The following is a 24,993-nucleotide window of genomic DNA, read 5'->3' as shown; positions in this document are numbered from 1 at the left end:
AAGTGGGAAAAGAATCCTTGAAGATTTCAAGAGCCTCCAATCCTAAAGCATGGAATGGCCTTGGCTGGAAGGGACGTCAAGGATCATGAAGCTCCAACCCCGCGACTGTGCATGCAGGGCCACCAACCTCTACATTCAATACCAGCCCAGGCTGCCCAGGGCCCCGTCCAACCTGGCCTTGAACACCTCTAGGGACGGGACATCCACAGCCCCTCTGGGCAGCTGTTCCAGCACCTCACCGCTCTCATAGTAAAGCACTTCCCCCCACTGGGCTGTCAGGAGATGAGTGACTCCAGCACCGTTCTTGGGCAATGGGATGAGAAGCAGGAGTCAGATCCAAGAAGGGATTGCCCTTATGCTCCAAGCCATTGGCCCTTGCTGCCCATGGACAAGCAGGGGCTAGGCAAGGAAAGGGGTGCACAGGTTGTACTGGGTGTGCACCTTTTGTCCACGAAGAATTGCACCATGCAGCGAGAGGCCTGAGAGAAAGGTGAGAAAGTGGGAGGTGGGGGTGGCAGCGCTGCAGCTGGCACAGGCGTTGTCCAAGGAAGCAGAGCCGCAGAACTTCCACATGAACCTCATGCAGAGTTTTGCCAAGGGGGGAGGAAGGAAGAAGTTCCAGGTTCAGCCTTGCGGATGGATGTCTTTCTGTGCCCACACAAGTGCTTTGTGCCCTTGACGCACAAGGGTGCCCTTGACGTACACGAATGGTGTATGGCCACTGAACTCTGACCAGCAGGGAAATCAGGAGAACAGAATGCAGGCACTGCTGATTTTTCCCAGTTTGACTCTGCTTTAAGGCTCACTGCACAGTTTCAGGAAAAGTGTCCCCTCAGTATAAGAAAGGAAAGGAACAGGGTTGAAATGGTATAGGTTGGTTTTAATTGATGTTTGTTGTTGCTTGTTTTAAAATATACAATCAGACTATGGTGTTACACCATCAATGATCTCAGACAGTTCCTGAAGGAGCTCATCCGCATCCTTCTCACTTTCCATGTCAATTTCTCCTTCCAATTCATCTCCTATGATTTCCAGCATTAATTTCTCGATGTCATCATCCTCTGAGACGAGGGCTTTCCCCGCCTCTGTGCAGCTCAGCTGCTGCGCCTGATCTGCTTCTTGTGAGGCATTCCTCACAGAGTCTGCCTGGCTTCCCGGAAGCAGTTCCAGACTGGGGAGATCAAGGAAGAGAACAATCAGTACCTGACATTTCTAACTGGAGATAGGCTTTCAGCAAACCAGCTCTGAGATCTGTGGTTAACCCCTCCTGCACCTCACACTCACAAAGGGATGGCGATTCAGTTAACCTGAGGCTGCCTTTGGAGTGCAAGATAGCAGCAGGCACATTTTCATAGTGGGAATTGATGTGTACAGATAGAGCAGTTTGAGTCTAGCCAACAGGGGCCAGGTTTTGTAGCAGAACCACATTGCCAGCCTCATTACTTTGACTGTAAATATGTCAAGAAGTCATCCTCTGCATAAACCTGTTTACTGACTGAGTGACTTTTCCCCAAGACATACTCAGCAGAGATTCTGAGTAGGCAATTTAAATTATTGCAGATGACCTTTTCCTTGTTGCATTATGCCATGGCTCATCTCAAACACCCCATTTGTCCCCTGATGTGAAAGAACTTATGTCTAAGGTAAAAATGGCACTGATGAAGAACAAGTTGTGGTCATCACCTGCTTGGAGGTGTTTCGACTGCAGGGATGGTCACCAGGCTGTCCTTGGGCAGGGCTGGAACGATGGTCTAGGAAGAATCAACACAGTGTGTATGAAGCACGGGTCAAAGATTCCTAAGTAGTTTCTTTTCCCAGAGAAGTTGTGGATGCCCCATCCCTGGAGGCATTCAAGGCCAAGCTGGATGGGTTTCCAGGGTGTCGGATCTTGTGGCTGGCAACCCTTGCCACAGCAGGAGAGGTGGAACACCAGATGATCTTTGAGGACTCCTCCTCAGCAGGGGGCACTGCTGAGCCTGAACCCAAATACAGAAGCACGGGGCTCCTGAAGAAAGCGTTCTCTTGAAGATTACAAGTGTTCTTGGGTGTTTTTAACAGCGCAGCATTGATGGACAAAATCCGTCACACCAGAGAGCAATCTGAGAATCGTAGAATCACAGAGTCTTAATAAACATTGCTCTGCATCAAATCAAAATAGAAAGTTTCCAGTAGCCTGTGAGACATCTGCTGCCTTCAAAGGAAACAGAAGACCTGGAGAACATTTGAAATTTCTACTGTTTCTTCAAGAGCAATGTAAACCTTCCGTATGCACTACTGCTTTTGCTGCTGTTCTCACCATTGGTAGTTTTCTAGCTGGGGACTCATCGGTGTCCTCAGCAGCAGATGGTAGCATCTCTGCTGCTTTCCGTTTCTGTCCCTGCTTTTTGGGGAAGGTGGCTTTCCAATCAATGGGCCTCACGTACACCTTGCGTCCATCTGAAGTAAAAGGAAGAGATTGCTGATATGGTCTTGCTGTGCCTCAAGAGAAATCCACATTCTCTTATCATTCCCACAACCCACAACAAAGTTAAATACATTTGACCAGCGGAATTACATTGCCATGTCCAGGATTCTCAGCAATGTTTTCCACAGTCATCTCTGTCTACCAACAACACATCCAAAGGAACAAAGAAACCCAAGAGCTGCACTCAGTAATAGTGCAGGGCAAGGAAAACTCTGACACGGAACAATGCTAAGTGACAGCGTTACTGTGCTGAGGCACTGTAACAAGCTCCTTGTGCTCACTCTTGACTCTTTTCTTGCAAGGCAATTCCTTTGCTTTGGCCTTCTCCTCAGATCGCTTGCGTTTTCTTGCAGCCGGGCCATGGGAGGAAGTTGGGATGTCAACTGCAGAGAACAGTCCAGGAAAGAACAATCAGAAAACCTAAGTAGCAAAACAGTGCATCAAACCCAGATGCCTGTTCAGTATCTGTACCTCTTTCTGGTGCCTTCTCAACCTCTGTCTGGTTCTCCAGACTTTCTGTAAGGCCACTGTTCAGAGGAAGGCCACTTGTGTCAGCTTTGGCAGAAAGAAGACAAGAAATAATTGAAGAGCATCTCTTTGGAGGAAGGTTTCAGCACAGTCAGCCACAAACTTCCAATTTTCAAGCATGGTTTGTTACATTTGCCTTTCCCCTGCTCAAATGTTGTGCCATTTCTGCAGTCAACACAGACCTGCAGTGCATTTACCTCTCTCCAGAAAAAAAACACCACTATTCTGAGAGCCAAAACACAAACTAATTTTTCACTTATGACGACTCTTCCCTGCACTCCCGAATGAATAGTTACTTGACATCCTGCACCCGCTCAGAAGTAATATTCATAATTAAGTCTTCCATGCTTCATGGCATCAGGAACTCACCGTTGCTTGGTGGAATGGTCGGTGCGTTCCCACCGCGTTTCTTGAAGTGAAGAAAAGGGCAGTGGGCTTTCAGACAGCCTCCCGGCTGATTCTCCCAATAGCAGGGAATCTCACTGCGCTTCTTCTGAAGAGAGAAAGAAAGGAAGGGTCATGGAAACAGGCAGACGAGGTTTGCAAAGAGGTGCAGTGCTCCAGGTCGTGCCAGAGAGAAGTGGAGAGCTCATCTTTAGGCAAACACTCACATCAATTTTCATGTGTCTGAACCTGCAGTCGCTGCTGGAACAGCGACCCTCCATCCACAGTCTGCAGACTTGTTCACTCCCCAGCGCCGCTTCACAGTGGCGGAAGGGACAGCTGTCTCCCTGCAAGCAAAAGGAAACCACACAGGAAAATAAGAGTACAGCCTGAAACATGTCCGTGCTGTTAGCCCAGGTTGTTAGCAGCGGGCGCACAATCCCACTGCTTAGGAAGGTAACACATCACTAGTGGGTCTCCCCCTGCTCCATCCCTTTCTCTTAAAAGTGAGGAAAAGGAAGAAATCCAGGCAAAAGAAACCCAACCATACCTTAAAGCAGACAGAGTAGAAATAGAAGTAGCAGTCAACTCCTTTCTGAGGCATGGAGAACTTCTTAGAGCAAGTTCCTCTCCAAAGGAATTCCCCCTCTTGGAAAGAGCCGGCTGCACTCTTGGACTGCTTGGATCCCCAAGATTGCCTTTCAGACTTTCAACAAGGGAAGAATCATGAGGAATAAGCATTTTCCCAGCTTTCTTCTTTTATGCTGTGTATATTCTCAAGGAGCTTGGAAGCAGCTGGTTGCAAGAACTGTGCCAATTCTAGATCCAACTTGTGTCCAACTGCCACGATTTCTCCCAGCAAGTACTGTCCTCCATCTCATCACCAGTTATATGCCTTGCAGCACATATTTTGTGTTCCTGACGTGAAAAAGACTCCCTTCATCTTCCCCTCTTGCTGCAGCTGCAATGGAGGCACTGGTACGACTCACATGTTTGACAAAGCTACAGTTCTGGCTTACCCAGGCACAGCTGCAGTCCTTCTCCCTTCCAGCTAACACACCAGCCCAATGGCTGAGCAACTCCGTCAGCGAGAGCGGGCAGCACCCGTCAGCCACCACCACTATCACTGCCAGCCGGGACGAGAGCTGACGCAGCGTGTCCACACTCCTGCGCAGCGCTCACGGCTGTGGCACTCACTGGTGGCAGCCACGGCCCCAAGAACAGCACTTGTGATGTCACAGTGCTTGTGATGTCACAGTGCTTGTGATGTCACTGTGTTTGTGATGTCACAGTGCTTTTGATGTCACTGTGTTTGTGATGTCACCGTGCTTGTGATGTCACCGTGCTTGTGATGTCACTGGATGGTCCATGTCCCCAGCTGAGCACCTGACTCTCAACCATGACTTCAGTGGGGTTTTGTTAAATATATGCTAGATACGGCACAACTTGCAATCCATGGGTCAATAAAGCACAGGTTGCACTGCATGAAGTCTGTGCTCTTCTTCCTTTGTCATGTCTGAAATGAAGGCTGGGGCCCTGCAGCAATTTTGCAGGGCTGTAGTGGCAATGCTCAGTCTCAGCTTGAAGCAGTGATTGAGCACCTGGTGAGAAGGCAGGGCCACGCCAGGGCAGCCCAGGCGCATGCAAACCCTCCAGAGACCTCATTGAAGGGTTGGCAGTGGAGGCAAGGGTATCTGACTGGAGATCTCTGCTATCTGAGGCCTTCCAAGGCTCAGCAGCTTTTTTTCCTTTCTTTCTGTGTCCACAACTGTTGCACTTGGGCAAATCCTCACTTGCTGCAGCCGAGGATTTTGCCACCCTGTTATTATGCTGCACTTTTCATAGCACTGTAGCATTACACGTGACAATTTGTCATCCTCACCGAAACGTGTATCAGAATCTCGAAGAATCAATTTCCCCTGGAAACAGCCATTTGGAAGGGCCTCGTTTGAGCGGGGAACTCCTCCCCAGCCTAGCTTTTCTGCTGCGACTCCTTCCAGCAACCACGCAGCACCAAACCCAACTCACCTCTTTGGCCTGGTCACACACACGTCACAGCAGTGCTTCTGATGGGCCCTCCAAGGATGATCCCTTCCAAGGAATGCTCAGAGCTCAGTCTCCGTGTGCAGCACGCTCAGCAAAGCACCAGCTTATCTGGATTTTTATCACCAAGGCTTCATTCTCAGGGGCTCTTCAAGTCTCATAGACAGCCCTTTAAGTGTAATGCACGACTAATTAAAGCATGTGTCATTGTTTGCATTCTGTTTCCACTTTGACTTATTTATGTGCAACATTTTCAGGCTGTTGAATGATTTTGACGGTCTCAGTGTAATATAAGTTATACTTCATTATGCAGTGGGGCTATGTATTTATTCTGAAAACAAAGAGAACAGGAGCGTTAATGTGTAATCCTTTAATGTATTTTGCTGCATCCTTGGCATGCTTTGCTTGCTGACCAGCAGGCCTTCTCTCAGGTCCCTTGGGTCCGGATTATGTTCTGCTGCTGAGCTACAGAACATCTCTACTGCTGCCCATGGCTCTGCCACCAAGCGCTGTGCACTGATCATCTCAGAGCATGAGGTGGCCGAAGGGAGGGGATCCCAGTGCACACAGTAAGCAGGCAGAGGAGAGGGCTCTGCAGTGCAGGAAAACCCGCACTCCTGTCTGTTGTGACTGAGGGATGAGCTCTTCTTCTGTTCTTTGCTGTCCTGCTATCCACAAGAGAGCTGCTTTGCATAATTAATGATGTGGCCTCTTCTAACATTACTGTTCCATTTGCTAATGCTCTTTCCAGCTTGCTCAGAAATGCTTTCCCACAGGTTCACGACAGACCTTAAAATCCACACTGGATCTCACGTGGTGCTAAACTAAGGAGTGCTGTTAGCAAATTGTCACAGAGGCAGAATTTTCCCTTTTTACAGAGCCACTAATAATGGCAACCTCTTTCAGTACTGTTCTGCAGCTGCTATCGCCTGAGCGTTTGTTTGTCACCCTATGTTTGTAAGATTGGTGAATCTGTGACAAGTACAGATGGGGCTCAGTGTAGGATCTGGATCTATTAATAAAAATATGATCGTTTAACTGAAGACAACTAGGATCATAGCACTTGAGCAAGCTATCTTGTGGGAGGAGGATGGAATTGATCACTTCAGGGATGCCTGCTGGACATTTTGAGATTACAGTCAAGAAGTGTGGGTAATACCATGAACTCATTAGACCATGCGGTTTAGTGGGGTTTAATTGTGCTACTCTCATTGTTAGTTTTTTCTATGTAGATAGGCAGGACACAAGAAATCTTTACAGATGCCTTTTGTGTCCTCTCTTGACTACACGAAAACAGAATACTTGATGTAAGGAGGAGTGAACCAGAACACACTGCAGCATGAACCTTCTCTCCATTGTTCCACTCTTTTTGCATGATCTTGTATGTTTGTATTGTTAATACTTTAAATGCCATCAGGAAGGCAATTAAGCATGCTTTGCTAGTGTGCTACTTTTTGTTTATGTTGTTTCCCACACAACACAGTAGGAATGGAGGCCAAACCCTTGGGCCAACTTTCTTGCATTTTATATTTCTCAGAGGGACTTTTGCATTCACATACACACCCATGACATCCTCTGCACAATGCTTTGAGTGGAGCTGCCCCATGATTAACAGTGATCCATTCCATAATTAAATGCATCTCAGATGAAATAATTATTTGACTATCAATTCTCCCTTTTCATGAGACAAGACTTAAATGTGTCTTTTTAAAGTTGTTGTGCACTGAATCTACAATATGCTAGCAATATAGTTAGGTATAATGACATCACATACAATGGAACATTTACAAAACTTAAGACCATTAATCAAGGGTGAGATGTAATATTCCCATTGCAATTAAGCTTCTAGAGTAGGTTTAAACTCCTTTAGCTTTGTGTAACACGGAGTCTTTAGGATGACAATAATGACCTTGGAATTACACTCATCTTTGAGCTCTAAATCAAATTAATGTCAGGAGCCTTTCCATAGATCAGCCCCTGGTTTGCCTATCCTGCCAGGTTAAACTCTGTGCAGGAACAGGATGTGGACAGGAGATGGCTTTCTGCTGCTGCCACTGCGCTCAAATTCCGCAGCCTAAGATCAGCTGAATCTGAGATCTCGTAGAGCCCTCTGAGGTTTCTCTGCAGCGGTTTTCTGGTGCTATTACACGGCACGGATTAGCTGGGACCTATCCAAGCACGGCCGTGCTGGCACATCCCTCGCACCGGTAACTCTATTATACTCAGGAAGTGCCGATGTGCTGAAGGCAGCCTGTCTGCCACGCCGGGGCTTACACAGATCAAATGCAGTCTGCGGATCTGCTTTCAGCCCTCAAGAGCTCCTCTGCCCTCATCCCATTCCAGCACTCCTTCCCTGTGTGCTATGGGTTCACTCAGTACCTGTGCCTCAGTTTCTTCAATCTCTAACAGAGACACAAAACAATGCATAAGACCTAAATAGTATTTGTGAAGTGGATGTTACTGAATTACTGCTGTTAATCTTTGGTCTCATAGCTACTGAATACAGCTATTTCGTGCCTCAGTCATTGACATGTGCATCGCTATAATCCCACTCCGTTCTGTATTAATTCCACTTGCAGGGTATGTTATTACACACAGATCTCTGCCTTAGCATGTAGCTTCATTTGTCATATGGAAGAATTCCTAACCACCTCTGTGTTGGCACTGTTTTTTCTAGTTTTTTTCTTTTTCCTACATCATAAGATTATTCTGGATGGGGCCATTTGTTATCTCTCTGCCTTTGTCCGCATAGAGTTTATGCACTGCTCTCGTGCCTCATACTTGGAGTTTCTGATGTTACGTTAGCATGAAAACACATTTGCAACTAACGCTAAAAACTCTGTTTAGGTTATGAGAATTTCATCCACCTTGTATCTTGCATGGGCCACAGAAACCTCTTCTGTTAGTACTGGGGACAATTCTTTCATTATACGTAACAGGGATGACTTTGTTTCCCATTTGTGAAAATAAGCAAATCCATTTAAACTTCTGTTTCACGTTTTTTTTTTTTTTTTTTTTTATTTTTTCCCAAATGGGACCCCTTAAGATTGCCAAGACTATTCAGAGGATTAAATATTGGAAAGGCAGCTGGACATGTACAAATAACAATTAATGACTGCAGACAGATGCTGAAAAGTATTGCTTGGAAAAAAAATTGTTAAATTACTTTATTAGATGTATTGCAAAATGGAGATTTCAATGGTATCAAAAATAGGCATGTCTTTCTTTCGCCATTCTTTTTTCTCCATTTTTTTCCAGTCCTTATGGCCTTTAATAACAGTGCGAAGCCTGACAACCTATTCCTTATTTTAAGCTGTTAGCTTTTGTAGTTGTTTGTCTGATCTCTTCCTTTCACCACCCAAATTGAAAATGCTTCTTTGTAGCAAATGGGCTATGAAGTTCTCTTAACCTCCCTTTGGACAATTTCCTTTATTATTTTTTTTTAGAACATTAGGGACACTGAGACCCTGGAGTGTGTCCAGAGAGGGGCAATGGAGCTGTAAAGAGTCTGGAGCACAATGGGGTCTTATGGGGAGTCACTGAGGAAATGGGATGGTTCAGTCTGGACAAGAGGAGGCTTAGAAGAGACCTCACTGCTCTCTACAGCTCCTGAGGGTGGGAGATGGCCTCTTCTCCCAGGTAGCAGCTACAGGATGAGAGGGAGTGGCCTTAAGTTAGCTTTTCTGAAAGGACGGTGATGCAGCAGCATGGGATGTGGTTGGTGGGCATGGTGGGGGTGGGTTATGGTTGGACTGGATGATATTAGTGCTCTTTTCAAACCCTAACAATCCTATGATTCTAAGACATGGTTTGTGGGCACGGTGAGGGTGGGTTTGTGGTTGGACTCAATGATCTTTGGGTCTTTTCTGACCTCAGTGATTTTACAATTCTAACAAATGCTACATGATTCCTCAGGAAAAGCTCTACAAATATGTATGTTTCAAAAATCTCAAAACTTCAACTGTCCATGCATTGCAGTTTTAAGTGTCTAGGCTTCATCTGTTTCCTGACTGTTAATACTATGCAATTACACAAATGAGCTATGAAGTCCTGCATCACCTCACTAGGTTCAGGCTGAAGTAGTGCCTCAGTAATGAAAAAAAAAAAAAAGCATCTCCTAATATCCAAAATCTTACTACAAGAACAGGCTGGCCATTCTCCCACACCAACAAGTTCTAAGGGTCTGTTCTGCACATCTAAAATAAACACAGGTGAAAGTTGATTGAGTACCAGAGGGCCAGAAGAACTCCTATGACTCTGTTCTTGCTTTTGTGGGCGTAAATCAAATATCCTACCTGGGACAGGCAGGCTGTGGTAACGCGAGAGCAGTGTGGTGTTGGATTCTTCACTTGAGAAAACCAATAGGTCTGTGCAGGAAACCAGAAATGGCACCTACTGCCATAGACAGATTGCCTTTATACTTTCATTTCAGGTAGCTGGAAACTCTGGGAAGTTCAGAGAAATAACAACATGGAGAAGATGAGATAATACTGCGTATAATCATCAGGTGATTGCACAGTTATTTTTCATATCATAAATTCTTTTTCAGGGCTTGCATTTTTTAGCTGCTTTTCTAATTATAAAATCTTTTTTTCTCCTTTGCCTTCATTTCTTCCAATAATGTAAATCACATACCTAGCCAGTATATCTTTTTATTCCTAATCAGAATGCCTAAGTGAGAAGCTTTTCCATTTCACACACGTGTAAAGCATTTAATGTGCTTATTTGCCTTTTCTTTGTCAGGAACCGTAACCGTATGTCCCTCGTACTTCAGACTCTCTCTACTTCCTCAGCTAAGCACGTGAAAAGCAATATCTCTCACATGTAGGTTATTCACAAGGATATTTTGCAAAAGGGCATCAAGATGAATGAGGATGTAATGAAATGTCATCACAGCAGAGAACGGGTGAATGCTGATACCATGTGCATTTTGGAGCATTATGTCCCATTTCAATCCCCTTGTTAGATTCTGGTAAGATGTATTACGTCACTGAGTACCACATACTTTTATGATATGAGCTGTGGATGCTGGAGTCCGGTGCATTTCTCTGAGCATGCTTCTGCTCATGGAAATCTGTTGATGAAGCTGTGTGGCTGCAGTGCTGCTTCCAAGGGCTCAGGTGCTGGACTTTTTAGCACTTAGGACAGCCAGTTTTCCCTCTGTTTTTCTCTCTTGATTCATCCCTGTCTGAATAGGGCCCTTGACCCTTTCACTGTAGAAACCACAGCCACTTCACCTTGAAATAATTAATTACCTTGATTGAAACAACTGTTACATATGGATGCACAGGAGTGTCCTGATTTTCATAGACCTTGGGCAGAAACATGCAGGTCTGAAAGTGTTTGGTGGTTGGCACTAGTAACTGGGTTGCAAAATTAGGTTCTAACACCTGACTCCACCCTCTTCCAGAAATACACCTCGTAGATCAGGCCTCAGACTGATTAATAGCTGGTTTGGATGATGCTCCTCTCCTTTTTGTGAGATGATGGAGAATTTAAAGTTGTACACGGGGAAGAATCGACTTGTTTGCGACCTTCATAGCATGCACTTTGAAAGCCTTCCCAGTTTGTGGCTTGTTAGGGTGCGCACACCTGGGACGGCTCTGTGCCATGGCGTGCTCAGCCGTGGGTTGGGGTCAGGATGCTGAGGACAGAGTTGGATTTGTTAAGGGCCACGTTGCTGTGGCCACGTCCTGGTGCCAGGAGAGGTGGTCCCGCGGCGGCAGCGCGGCTGTGCGGGTTTTTGACACGGGCAGCAGCGCCTCGTGTGCCCGGGGGCTGCGGGGCTCCGTGCGGTGAGGGCACAGCACGGCGCGGAGGAGCGGGGCGGCCCCGAGCAGCGCTGCGGACAGGCGGACGGGAGGCCTCGCGGCGGCTGCGGCTCCTCACAGGGAGCGGAGGGGCAGCGGCAGAGTCCGACGGAGCAACACGGAGCTGCGGCGGGGAAGGGCGGGGGGGTGAGGGAAAGGCTGCGCCGGGTTTGGGTGGTGTGGGAGGGGCCGCGGTTGGCTCTGATGGTCCTTGCGGCCCCTCCAGCTCGGCGCGTTCCGGGCTTCCGTCAGCCCGGGATTCCCGCCCGCCACCTCAGCGCGGCTCGGGACGCACGGAAGGGGCCAGAACGGGGAGCGCAAACCCCGCCCCGCGCGGCCGCGGCTCCGCGGCCCTCAGCGCCGGGCTCGGTGGCGGGGCGGAGCCGCGCGCCTCATTGGCTCCCGGCGACGGCGGCGGGGCGGAGCCCGGCGGGGGTCTCGGCGGCGGAGCGGAGCGGAGCGGATCGACGCGGGGCGCAGCGCAGCGCTGTGAGGCCGGCAGGATGCTGGAGATCCAGCTGGACGATGGCGGCGTGGGGGGGTACCCGGGCGACGACTATTGCTCGGGTTCGGTGATGTCGGAGCGGGTGTCGGGCCTGGCCAACAGCATCTACCGCGAGTTCGAGCGGCTCATCCACTGCTATGACGAGGAGGTGGTGAAGGAGCTGATGCCGCTGGTGGTGACGGTGCTGGAGAACCTGGACTCGGTGCTGACCGATAACCAGGAGCACGAGGTGGAGCTGGAGCTGCTGCGGGAGGACAACGAGCAGCTCCTCACGCAGTACGAGCGGGAGAAGGCGCTGCGCAAGCAGGCCGAGGAGGTGAGCCGGCCCGAGGGCCGCCGGCCCGGCCTCCATCTTGTGCGCGGCGCCGAGCCGGGCGGTGCGATGCGCTGCGCTGCGATGCGCTGCGATGCGGGCGGGGGGGGCCGCGCGTCCCCGGGGCGGCGAGAGCCGGCGGCTGCCCCGGCGGTGCCGCGCATCGCAGGCCGCGCTCCCCGCCCCGCTCCCGTCCGCTGCTCCCCGGGCCGGGGGCGGCCGATGGGGGACGGCCGCGGGGGTCGGCGCGCTCCGGTTCTCCCGCATCGGCGGGCGCGGCCCGTGTGAAGGGGAATGGGGATGGGAATGGGAACAACCGCGCGTGGCTGCGGTGCCACGAGTTCGAACGGCAGCGGCACGCGGATGACTTGAAAATTCCTGCTGGTTTCTGGTTTGAAACGCGACCCTTAAATTGTGAATTTCTTCCCCGTGCTTCTCCCCCGTGGAAATGGTGGCCCGTCTCATTTAAGTAGGCTGCACCCAGGCGGACGCCGCTGCTCGGAGCGGAGCGCTGCCCGTACGCACGGGCTCAGATGGCCGCCGCCCCCCGCCGAGGCTCAGCGGGTGCCGGGGTCGCGGCGCTGCGCCGGGCGCCGTGCGGGCTGTGGGAGCGCGGCCCGAGGGGCGACCGGCCTCGGGTCAGCGCCTCGGGCGGGGACAAAGGAGAGGAGGTGACGTGCGCCGCTCTCTCCCTGTGCGCCCGATTCTGCTGAAACCACGAGCATCTTTCTGGCCGTAGGCGCGGCCTGCCAGCCCTGGCCTCCGGAAGCTGCAGTGGGTTAAAAGCATTGGTGGTGCTAGAGGTCCGCCGCCCACCTCGTCATCCTCATTTCTTTACAAAACTACTGAAAAAGGAATATGTATTTGCTGTGTTTTAAGCTAGGAAAGAGGATTTTGGTTTCAGGAGTCTTGCTAAGAGTTGGGTTTTGATTTGCTTAGATGTAGTAAATGAAATATCTTCTGAACTCCAGGACAGCGAAAAGCACCGTGCAGTATTTTAATGGAGGTGTTCTGGTTGCTGAATAATGATGTGCAGGAATCTTGCTAGCTAGATGCTGAGGAGGACTTGAGCCCAGGACGCTCATTGCCCATTACTAATACTGAGAGCTAGAACCAGGCCTTAAGTTTTAAGTATGTGTTTAGAAGTCCTATAGCTAATCTTTTCAAATTCTTATGAAGGCATGTGGGGGTTGAAAAACGATCCCGAGTGCACAGGACTTCATTCCATAGAGCCAATGTGCTATTCATGGGGTGGAATGGGACTTGAAGTGTGGAGTGGAACGGCCCGATGGAATGATTTTGCATCTTTGGACTTGCATCTTTCTGCTCTCAGCTTAGCAGGTACAGGGTGTGCTTCTTTCGAGTGTGCCTGTTCCTGGAAGCAGATGTGGTGACAGCACTTACATCCCCTGCAGGGACGCTCAGGGTCCACAGCAGAGTGCTGTTGGCAGAGATGGAAAAAGCACTCTGTCATCCTCAGGCGCATCTGAGCTGAATGGGCAAAAAAGTATCTGCAAAGAGCCTTGTTAGCAGAAAGGAATAGATAATGTGCTTCTTATGAGAACAAATGAGCTCTGTGCCTCTATATAGCCTCTGTTATCAGCTCATGTATGTAAGATACAGCTGTTACTTTCCTTTGTGTGTGACTAAAAGCACATCACTTGCCTGCACCTGTATGCCTCTTACAGTGCAGTAGATTAACTGTTATGGAAGTGAAAATCTCTGCATGTTACAGAGAATTCTGCTGTTCATCAGCTAATTGTAAGTAGAGAAATGCTTTCCCCATCAGAGCATGCCTTGCAGTTCTGTAGCAGGGAAGCCCATCTCTGTCCCTGAGCAGCATTCAGTGCTGTGTGTTTTGCCTGTGCAGCTCCTGGGTCTGCAGCTTTCTTCAATGGCAGATCCTCCTCTGGGAATGAGGTTTAATCCCTCGCTCTTGATTTCTCTGCATGTATCATTCAACAACATTTCAACAACTAAGGCAACACTGGGATGCTGGGAGTTGATTACCAAAAAGTAATTTGTTCTTTTATAGCAATATCATGTCGAAAGAGCTGGGCTTCTAATTACACTATTAGTTTATTGATTTTAAGTGAAATAAAACCAGAAGTGGATGTTGTTCTCTGGCATAAAAATTGAGTGTCGTATCTTCTTGTTACTGCTACTGCAGAACCACCCAATCTTGCTTTTACATAAGTGTGTAGGGATTGTGCATATAGCTGTGTCTTGTTAAATTAGGGCTGTTTGCATAGCCTTCATTTCCCTTCCACTGAGTGCTCTGAAGCAAACATTTCTGTCTCGGTATTCTTCCATGTGTTTCCCCAAGATGGTTGTATACGATATCTTTTAAAACAATCTTTGCCAAAAGCAAAGCTTTTCTAGACACTTTGACTGCAGAGTGACTCAATATTTTCCACTTGCCCTAAAATAGGGCAGCAGAAGCACCTGGTCAAGAACATTGAAATCAGAAGTTCCTTGAAATAAAACAGTGCTGTCAGTCTGTGATCGCAGGGCTTAGAACATAGCATTTCTTTTTCTTGACCTCCAAACTACTGAAGATGTGGAACGGCATCAGATTTTCAGTATTTTTGTGTTCTTCCATCTGCTTTGTATTGTGAGTGTAGGGTAATGACTGATCATATGGCACATTTGCAGAACTGTAGCACAGGCTGTCCAGAGGACTGGGGGTGCCCAAGGGCAGGCTGGATTGAGTCCTGCTCTATGGGTGGGACTGGGTGCTCCTTATGTTCTCTTCCAGCCCAAACCAGTCAATGATTATGTATTTATTTATCTTGAGATGAAGTTCCTGTGGATGCTTTCAGGCTGTTGCCCCCAGTAACTTAGGAAGGCAGTAACCACTGTCAGGATGTGAGAATCACACGGAATCAATAACTTTTTATCAGGCAAAGATCTTTGTGAAGGAGGGAATGTATTCATTATTGCAATAATGGGGCACAGCCCTTTATGGCAAGGGAGGAATTGTGCAACTTACCACAGAAATTCACTCCATTAAATACCCTCACTCCAACACCTCTCTTGTCGCTCACTGGTTGAGCATATCAAGCTCACAGTCTTCCCGATGTGACTGCTAAAATATTTTTCCATATCAATTTATCATCTACCTGTTCTTTCATCTTTCAGTGGGGAACAAGTGAACAATGCATTCTAGGCCCCCTCCATTTTTCAAGGCTGACTGGAGGGCAGTGCATATTGGGCCCACCTGCACTTCTTCATTTATCAGGGGGACAGGAGGACAATGCATGCTAGACTCTTCCTCTCTATTACCTTGTCCTGCTCTAGGTATTTTGATAACCAAGCTACTTGGCAAACTTACTCTACCCTGTACTAACCTATGCCCCAGTGATTCGTTGTGAACAACAACCCCTGCAGCCATTTTTGTCAGAAAGCTTAGCAAAAATCTGTATCTTAGTTAGCATTGTTCTACTGCAAAACATAATTTACTTTTCACAAGATGTTTTGCCATTGGACAGGACCAGCACTAAGGTCACAGGCGCCAACTTAAAGAAGCATGTTTACTTAAGTTTAAAGCGGTGAGATAATCAACTCTTTACAAGGGTAGATAATGGCAGGACAAGGGGAAATGGTTTGAAGTTGAGGGAGGGAAGATTTAGGTTGGACATCAGGGGGAAGTTCTTTATGAAGAGTGGTGAGGTGCTGGAACAGCTGCCCAGAGAGGCTGTGGATGCTCTGTCCCTGGAAGTGTTCAAGGCCAGATTGGATGGGGCCCTGGGCAGCCTGGGCTGGTATTAAATGTGGAGGTTGGTGGCCCTGCATGTGGCAGAGGGGTTGGAATTCAGAGCTTTATGATCCTTGACGTCCCTTCCAACCCCCCAAGCCATCTGTGATAATAAGTGAGATGATACAGCAAGAATAATACAGAGCAAGGCAATGTACCTGGCCATTACTGCGTGAGGATAGCAATAGTGATTAAGAAAGTTGCATCACCAATTGCTCGAATATTTCACCATCATCCAGATCCTCAGTCTCTGGGAGCCCCAGTTACGGTGAGGACTTGGAGAGCCCTTCCCTGTAGCTGGGGGGCCCTATGCAGTACATCTGCTCGTAGAGGAAGTCTGCAGTTTTGCTACTAGAGGATCCAGGTGTTATATTGTTGAGTAAACAAGTTAATGTGACAGTTAGGCAGAAACATAGAATCACAGAATGACTTGGGTTGGAAGGGACCCCAAGGATCATCAAGTTCCAACCCCCCCTGCCACAGGCAGGGCCACCAACCTCCACATCTGGTACTGGACCAGTTTGCCCAGGGCTCCATCCAGCCTGGTCTTGAACACCTCCAGGGAAGGGGCCTCTCTTGAAACATTTGGTTTCATTCTCTCTTGGATTCGACCTCAAACCCGGCTAGGGCTCAAGGAGAAACCAAGGAAGTTTGTGTACTAGTAGGCCTTGACACAATGATTTTAAACGAGGAAAGGTTAATACATTTTTATAATGCTTTTCTAAGCTACATCCCTTGCTAATGAGAGGTTTTGTCCAAGATATTTTGCTAATTAGGCTAAGTATTTGTCCAACATATTTTGCTAATTAGCATATGTATTTGGCTAATAGTCAGATACTGATGATATATAATGCTGAGTTGTGAGATTCATCTAGAAGTCAATTTAGGTTCAAGGCCTGCTGTTCAGGCCTTCAGGAGAACAGAAAGGAGTGGTATCACTTTTTAGTGGCAATCAGAAGGCCTGGTGGAGGAAGTCTGGTGAGGGCCCTGACTGCGGAGCAGGCTGCAGGGCACCTGCATGGCCCTGGGCTCATGGCATGGACCAGGCTGTGCCTGCTGCCTGCTTGGTGTGCTCAGAGCTCTGACAGGTGAGCAGGGATCATGGGTGTGCTAGCAGAAATCCCCACAGAAAACCGATTTTATTTTGTCCAATCTTAACGATTTTTGATTTATGTAAACCTCTTATGTCCTGGATTCTTCTTCACTTGCAAGAAAAGTGTGTGCTCCAAGTACCGGCTTCCACAGAGGTTGTTGGGACCCCTGCTGTTAGGTGAGCATGAGTGTCTGTGCAGGTGGAAGCTTCCACAGGCTGTGTGGCCTTGGGGCTGCTGGTTTGTGGGGCACAGAGGGGCGGCGAGGGGCTCTGCCTTGTTGGGCGGCTCCGGGTGTCGTGTGGCATGCACAGTGCTGTGCTGGCACTTCACCTCCAGCACACGGTGGCTGACCAGATCCAGTGGGCTGACAGCACAGTAGTGTCTTGTCCAGTGGGTGGTTTGCAGCATCAGTTGATACTCACTAGAATTTTTAAAACAAATGTTAACTTAATATGCACATTGATGTAGTATAAAAATAAATACCTGGTGGTGCTTAGTAGATCTGGCTCCCTAATAAAAGGCTTTTACAGTTAATGCTCTGTACAGGGACATTCCAGCACCTGGGGCAACCTCCTTTGGAAAACAATAGAAGAAAAAGAAACCGAGGGCTCAGTAAATGTGGGTGCTGGCTGTATGCGACCCTTCTGCTCACAGCAGGGATCTGATTCCAGGCCAGAGGTGAGGGCACTGCCTGTGTTCAGCTGCAGGAGCATGGACCCAGGCACTGGTTGGCAGTGGCTGCTGTGGGTGTCAAAGCCCTGTCTGGTCTACCTGGCACCTGCAGGTGCTTGGATGGAATGGTATGTGTATTTCTGTGCATTAAATGAGGAGGCTGGTGGCCCTGCATGTGGCAGGGGGGTTGGAGTTTCTTGATCCTTGAGATCCCTTCCAATCCTGGCCATTCTGTGATTCTGTGATTCTGTATGTGGGTGTCATCCTTTCCCCTTCAAAAGTGCTGTCATGTTGCTGTGGCCATTGGTTCATCTTTATGGCTTGCTATCTGCGTTGTTGTTTTACAGTAAAAACACTTTTGCTTGCTAGCTGAAGTTGCCTCCAGTGTTTTGTTTGAAAATCGGTGATCAGCACTTTGGCAAAAAGTGTCCTTGGAGAGATGTAGAAACCTGTAGTTGCCACAGGTTTCTGTGTGGCTTGAGGTCATTGAAGAGCTGTTCAGCTGGGTGGCAAGTTCACTAGCTTGTGTCTGCAACTTAAGCAACATAATGGCTCGTGAGATCTGCCCTCAGCCCAGCATAAAGGATGCTTTAAGCACAGTCCCTCCCTCCTAGGTTAATTCCCTTTAACAAGGTGATGGAGGAGAGCTCTGTACACAGCCATCTGCTGTTCTCTGTTGTGAATGCTTTCCCTGCTCTGCCTTGTGTGCTGGAACAGTGACAGTCTGGGAGGGCACTGTGTTTCCCCACCCTGAAATCCAAACTCCCAACTGATGGATGCTGATGGATGCTGATGGATGGGAGCTGATGGGTGGGAGCCTCTGGAGCTTCATGGCAACCTCATAGCATCTGAGGGGGGGAAGCATTCAGGAATAGCAGATGCAGATGAGGGCTTTGCTTATCACATGGGTCCTTTCCACTGTGTTGACAAGTGTGGAGTGCAGGCTGACTTCACAACTGTCCACGTATGAGACCTGTCTTTGTGTTCTTTAGACGCTGCTCTTCCATTCCTGATGCCTGTGGGTAGTGTCAGGTTTTGCTAAAATAATGAGCAGCAGAATTTGTAATTATTGGAGGATTCTTCCAATTTAACGAGAAACTGCTTTTGCTGTTGTCTTAATTTACAAAAGCTGTTGATCCTCAAGAAACTGGATTCTCTTTTTTTCTTGAAGAATACTGTAATATTGTAATGATATTTTTCTAATGAGCCTGCAGTTATTAGGTGTCGTATTTCTGATGCTTGCCTCCTTACTCACTGTATGGTGAGATATCCATTTAATTGTTCAGACATGAGGGGCAGTGCAAGTGAGCCTGGCAGAGGGATCACCTGCGTTGTGGAGGGACAGCACTTCGGTCACAGGGCACTGATTGCCTTGTCTCATATTTCTGTTGTGTCTTTTGTCAGGGATAGAACTTGAATGTGATTCTTGGTTTTGCAAATCATGATTAAAACAGGATGTTGAGGGTACTAAAAACTGACTCCATTTATTAAAAAGGTTGGAACAGCAATGTTTCTGGAGAAACCTGTTTCAAATTCATAGCCACGTAGGTAAGCATTAATTCTAACAGTTTGAATTTTCTGCTTTCTTAGCTAACAAGTTCACTTTACCATTTATCTTTACCAGCAGTCAGACCCTTGTCACTGATTTGGCCTTCACTCCACATGTCCACTCTGGGAAAGTCAGAAATCTTTTGATTTAGAGCATGTCTTTACTTACAGAAAATGCAGCAATAAAACCAAATAGGGTTGCAAGCTGGAGATTTGACTTTCCATTACCCGTGTCTGCTGCAGCCCTGGGATCAAAGGTAAAACAAATAATGATAGAAATGCTTCATTCCTTCCCCTCGAGGTGAACAAGGAGCATTCACTGGGAAATACGTAAATGGCATCTTCTCTGTTTTATTGTGAGGCCTGATGACTGCCCCTTCAAGCTTAAGGACTATTCACTGCTGTTTTCTGCTTTTTTCCCCCAGATGCCCTCCCTCAGTGCCATGAGGAAAGCTCCACCTGCAGAAGCTGAGGAGTGGGCTGCTTGTCCTCCCACAGGATGGTTTTAGTGTTACAGAAGGCAGTCAGCTTTTTTGGTAGTGCATCACTTGCTCTGAAGCAGTGGTTGCGTGGTAGGCTGTGTGTCTGGGCTGAGGAGTGACACAAATGTGAGCTGGTGACAGAGCAGCCCCTTAACAAATACAGAACAGGTCGGTCCCTCCTGTGACCCCATCTCCCATGGGATCCTTCTTTTCACACACAGGGTGGTGAGGCACTGGAACAGGTTGCCCAAGGAGGTTGTGGCTGCCCCATCTCTGGAGGCATTCGAGGCCAGGCTGGATGTGGCTCTGGGCAGCCTGGTCTGCTGGTTGGTGACCCTGCACATAGCAGGGGGATGAAACTAGATGATCTTTGAGGTCCTTTTCAACACAGGCCATCCTATGATTCTGTGATTCTATGATTGGTGGCAGTCCTCTTGGCTCTGGCTTTGCGATGCATGACAGTGCGGGAGGGAGATGTGTCATTCTGCTGGGGACAAGCCAGGCTGGTCTGACACAGAGGTATCGGGGGGCTTAACTGTAGCGATTTGCCAACAGAAACATTCAAGTAAATACAGTCAGAACTTAACTACAAATTAGATAATTTATTCTGGAGACTTTTGGGAGAGGGCAGTGCGTGCTTGGAGGGGCACACATAGAAGCATTGTTCTGAAGCCTGTGGGTGGTTGTTTCAATATTACACTTGATGAGCTCTGTAAATATCAAGTGGATCAAATGCTGATTTAAGAACTAAAAAGCAAGACATAATGCTTCGGGGTTAAGTGCAGGAAAAACACTCTTGGAAACACAGAAGCAGCATGTCCTTCCCTCATCACTCTTGATTTTTCCCCTTTAAAATGTTTCTGTGCAGAACATGTCTGCTGAGCAGAAATTACAGGTTTGTTTAATGTATTAGAGATGTTTAGATCTGGCAACAGCTGTTGGAAAAGTATGTGCTTAATTCAATTAGTTCTTATGAAGGTTTCTGATGTATTATATGAATTCTACACTGATTTGATGAAGTACATTTGGAGTCTTTTCATTTCACAAGTTTTATCTATCTTATGAAAATTAGAAGAATAGGTTTGTGGTGGGCCTCACCATATGATATATATATATCCGACTCAGTTCAGTATGGGGGATCAGGCTCTTAAAACGTGATGCCTGTCTGGGCCCTATTGTAAGTTCATTCATTCCCAGTAATGTTAGGGGGAAAAGCCTATATCCAAGCATGGATTCTTCATGCTTAGGTCCTTCATCTTCTTTACATCTCTTAAGCTTATGACACTTACTAATATTCATAAGCAGTGTATGTTACTAAAAAATACCTTTAAAGTAAAGCTGTTTTGAGCAAGCAATATGATTTTTTTAAATTTAAAGATCAGTTTGAGGTAGTGTTCTGGATGACTGCTGACAATGATCTGGGCTGATGGTCAGGTGTCCTTGTAGCACATTTACCAGCAGCAGTCAGACTGTAATCCCCGTGTATGGCATGGTGAAACTGAGCAGTCTGCTTTGCAGTCTCTGGCTCTGAGTGACTCTGCTGGTGGATTTCTCAAGGATGTTTTTGGGACACACGAGGTACCACGCTAGATATATGGATCTTTTGGGTTTCAGGAGGTGTAGTTTGTAAGGGGAAAGCTGAGAAGATCTGGTGTATGGGAACTGTTGAGTCATGGCCTGAACCACTGATTGAGCACCTGGGGAAAGGACCTGGTCAGCCCTGGCAGCACAGGTGAAGGCAGTTCAGCTGTGTGACCAGAAGGGGTGGAGCCTGGCTGCCCCTCTCTTATACCTCATTTAAGGGCTGACTGCTGCTAGGACAGGATTTCTTTCTGGAGTTCCCTCCTTGGTGGAGCTTTCCTCTGTGAACTTGGAATCTTTGGCAATCTTCTTCCCTTCCTTTATGGTGCCTTTCTGTCATGCTGGTTTTTCTGTCATCACGCCTTTGTAGTAATGCTCTTCCCATTATATGGATCTGTCCACTTGCTACAATCTGGGAATATTCAATTGCTGCCATTGCAAATAAAATAACTATGATGTCTCTAATTTCAAGAAAAATCCAGCTATCTGCCTTCACAGAGCTGCAGTAACAGAGGTGGCAGCTTTCAGAGGGATGTGGGTTTGTACCACGCAGAGGCACGTGTGGTCCTCCTGCCCCTGTCCTGAAGGGAGGCTGATGGTGGGGAGAAGTTGTCTTGCATCGCCTTTGCAGCTCATACCTCAGCACTGAGGCCATTGCTGTGGGCGCAGCCTGTGGGAGGCTGGTGGCTGTCTCCCTCCTCACCCACTTCCCCTGATTCTGAGGGCTCTGCTCAAAGCAGGATTTCATCCTCATCTGGGCCTGACAAAGCCAGCATTACACTTCTTTTTTGCTCCTGCTCTAAATGGGGTTTGGCTGTCCCCACCTCAGTGTGCTGCTCTGTGGGACAAATGCTGGATGCTTGGTGCTACAGCAAAGTGCACGTCTGCAGGAGGGCAGGAGCTCAGTGTCACAGCAGCCCTGCTGCCTTCCCCTGTGCCGCATCTGCGGAAGCACTGCCTGCCAGGCATGAGCCAAGTTCCTTCCTGGAGGTAATGGTACATCATACTTCTGTCTTTAATTAGGATTTATAGCAAACTAATCTGTAAGTGATTGGATTTTTTTCCCAGTGTATGCCACTGTGCCACTCAGAGGCACGTTTCCTTTCTGCTTCCTTTTTCAGAGTGCTAACATTTTTGATTTTTGGAATTTGGTAGTTAAGTGGGCTGAAAAGACTCATGTGCAATGCATTTCTGAACAGCACGCTCAAAAGAAATGCACAGTATTGCATGACACATTTGGAACTCTGTGGTGGAAAGGTACCTTCCCTTACACACTGCAGGGAGAGGCGTCCTTTTGGGATGTTTCATGGTTTTCTTTCACCCATCAGTTAGGTCTTAAGAAAAAAAAATCATTTGATTGAACTAAAACTGAATTGTTTTTGTCTACTTGGTTGCTTGTTGATGTAAATTAGATTGTCTTGCAGAAAGCAGGACAGAAGGAGCATCCATGCTCAGCATGTCACAGCAAACATGTGAGAATGATGGGAAGCAGGTGTGCATGACGTGCAGATGTGGCCATGTGCAAGACATGGAGGCAGCGAGGTGCTGGGTGCTGACGGCGCAGCTCCTGCACCCGGCCCTGGCTCTTCCCTCTTTGGTTCGGAGCTGCAGTTAGGGAAACAGGGCTCTGTTCTCAGAAGGAATTGTAATAGTTTGAGGAATGAATATGCAGAGTTTGTGGTATTTGTTGTAGAGCTGCCTCTGGTAATAAAATAAAGAGAATTCTGTTTCTCTCAGCATCTTATTTGGTGCGTATCTTCTCCTCTGATGTTACTTAAGGAAACCAGATAGGCTATGTTTCAGAGCTAAATTAGAGCTAGCAGGTTCAGAACTAAGGTATTTTCAAAGAACAGATACATTTAATTTGCTTTTTTCTTGGCAAATATGAAGGAGTTCTGTGCTTTGTGGTGATGCAGTGATGCTCAGTGTTGGCATGTGCCTGGCAGGGCACGCTGCTGGCTCATGTTCAGCTTGTACCAGAACCCCCACGTCTCCTTTCTGGGGCATTCCCCAGCATCCAGCTCCCACTCAGAGCACAGAGCTGGGGCTGCCCTGTCTCAGTGCAGAATATAGCACTTCTCTTGTTAATCCTCGTGTGGCTGCTGGTGCACATCCTTCTAATTTGTCAAGATCTCACTGCAAGGCCTTTCTACCCTCAAAGGAGTCAACAGCTCCCATTAATTCAGTAGCATCTGCAGGTTATGCATAAGTCCTTGCATAGTAATTTTTTCTTCTTGCTCTGTGACTGTTCTGTCTCTGGTGTTAGGAAGACACCCACTTGTATAGGAGCATAGTACTGGAAGGGACTTGCTGACTCAGCATGTCCAGTCTCAGTATTGCAGGCAGTTGCATTACATAAGCTGTTTCATAAATTTATCAAGCTTTGTCTTAAAACCTTTAGTTAAATCTCTTGCTTCTACTCTTCTAAAAGTAACCTCCTTCTGGATTCCACTTTTTTTTTTTTTTTTTAACTTGCAACCTCTTTTTACTGGTTTGTTCTTGTGCCAGCATTGTCTTTTGCTCTAAGTAACTTCTGCCCCCATTAAATATTTATGCCTTTGATGTACAGAAATAGAAATCAGTCCAGCCTTTGGTCTCCATTGGCTTGGCAGTGCAAGCCAAGCTGTGCTTGCTGCCCACTGGAGAAGGGGCAGCTTGGAGTGCCACGTGGAGGTATTTGTGCAGAATCCTGCTGACACACAGTCAGCCTCAGCTTCCCTCATCCCTGTGTGATTTGGTGACACTTCGCTGTGCCTGGCTTGATCCTCCCTGAGCATGTGGGGCTGGAATAGCAGGTGACTTTCCTGGAAGACTTTAGCAGTGCAGTAGCACGAATGGATGTACTGGAGTGTTGCACTGTTCAAAATCACAATGGTAGGATTTATCGGGAGTGATCACTCTGCTTGTTCACCTGTGTGACATCCTGCTGGCTGGAGATGCCAGCACATCTGTCTGTTTCCCTCCTCACGCTGTGTTGCAGTGGCCTGGGGCATGTAATGGCTCTGTGCTCAGCTCTTTTCTCTCAAGACTTCTCATTGCAGTCAAAATGTTTGCCATTACATGCATGCCCTTGCTTAGTCCCAGTACCTCTCTGGCATCAGCATCACTTAGTTCCTCCTGTGTGATGTTTTATTCTCTTCATGAGTGGCATCTCCCAGTCCTGCTGGGACTTGAGTAGCACCTCCTGTCTTGTCAGCCCCACTTACCACAAGGCTGTCTGTGCTGCCTCTGTTCCTCTACAGCACCAATCCCATGGCGTGTGGGGGCTGTGGGTTGGGAAGAGCCCCTCCGTCTGCCCTGGCTCTGCCATAGCACCAGGCATGCTGTGTGGAGAGCATCTGAAGAGCAGAGCTATCTTATTCTTGAAAAGAAGGCTCAGATCCCTTGGAATGGGAATCCAGGAGATATTTTGGCATATATCAACAAAACTAACAGGATTTTATTTCACAGAAGCATTCAAAGACCAATATACAACTATAAAGTAGCTAACACATAAAAGATGTATTTGTGAATCCTTGAAATTAGCAACAGAAGCAAAAGCCTTTAAGTGCTGCACTTGTCAAGAAAATGTTATTTAACTATGATTGTGAGCTTCTGTGCAGATGGAAATGTTTTTTCAGATGAGTGTTCATCTTTGAAGAGGATAACAAAGATTTGAGCATGGGGTGTAGCTCAGAGCATCTGTCCAGCAGCAGTACTGTGTCCTGCTGGGCGAGTAAATTCTGGAATCTAGCTTAAAATACAATTAAAATGGCTTTAAATGAATCAGAAAAAGCGGGGAGGGGAGAGGAAGGGGTTGTTCTCAATGCTCT

The 24,993-nt window shown here is 47.6% G+C and overlaps 2 protein-coding genes across 32 annotated transcripts in view; one reads left to right on the top strand and one right to left on the bottom strand.

The window, feature by feature from the left end:
- Window positions 1-859: 859 nt before the first annotated feature.
- LOC149915720 (uncharacterized) lies at window positions 860-6,094 on the bottom strand. The gene is made up of 9 exons (XM_090151188.1): window positions 4,396-6,094; window positions 3,927-4,082; window positions 3,604-3,723; window positions 3,362-3,485; window positions 2,936-3,019; window positions 2,746-2,847; window positions 2,297-2,436; window positions 1,684-1,751; window positions 860-1,171 (listed from the first exon to the last, which is right to left on the bottom strand). The coding sequence occupies exons 2-9, from the start codon at window positions 3,978-3,980 to the stop codon at window positions 925-927; spliced, it is 939 nt and encodes a 312-aa protein (XP_090007314.1). The 5' UTR covers window positions 3,981-4,082; window positions 4,396-6,094; the 3' UTR covers window positions 860-924.
- Window positions 6,095-11,642: 5,548 nt separating this feature from the next.
- Window positions 11,643-24,993, top strand: part of MAPK8IP3 (mitogen-activated protein kinase 8 interacting protein 3) — a 73,684-nt gene continuing 60,333 nt past the window's right edge. For all 31 annotated transcript variants that reach the window (XM_031595430.2, XM_031595424.2, XM_090151723.1 and 28 more), the window contains exon 1: window positions 11,643-12,050. In XM_031595430.2, the coding sequence (XP_031451290.1) occupies window positions 11,733-12,050 (318 nt within the window). In that variant the 5' untranslated portion in view covers window positions 11,643-11,732. The remainder of the gene's footprint in view (window positions 12,051-24,993) is intronic.

The sequence above is a fragment of the Phasianus colchicus genome, chromosome 16 (assembly GCF_987193195.1).
Source record: "Phasianus colchicus chromosome 16, bPhaCol1.hap1.1, whole genome shotgun sequence".
Classification (NCBI taxonomy): Eukaryota; Metazoa; Chordata; class Aves; order Galliformes; family Phasianidae; genus Phasianus; species Phasianus colchicus.
This window is presented reverse-complemented; position numbering and strand designations above follow the sequence as displayed.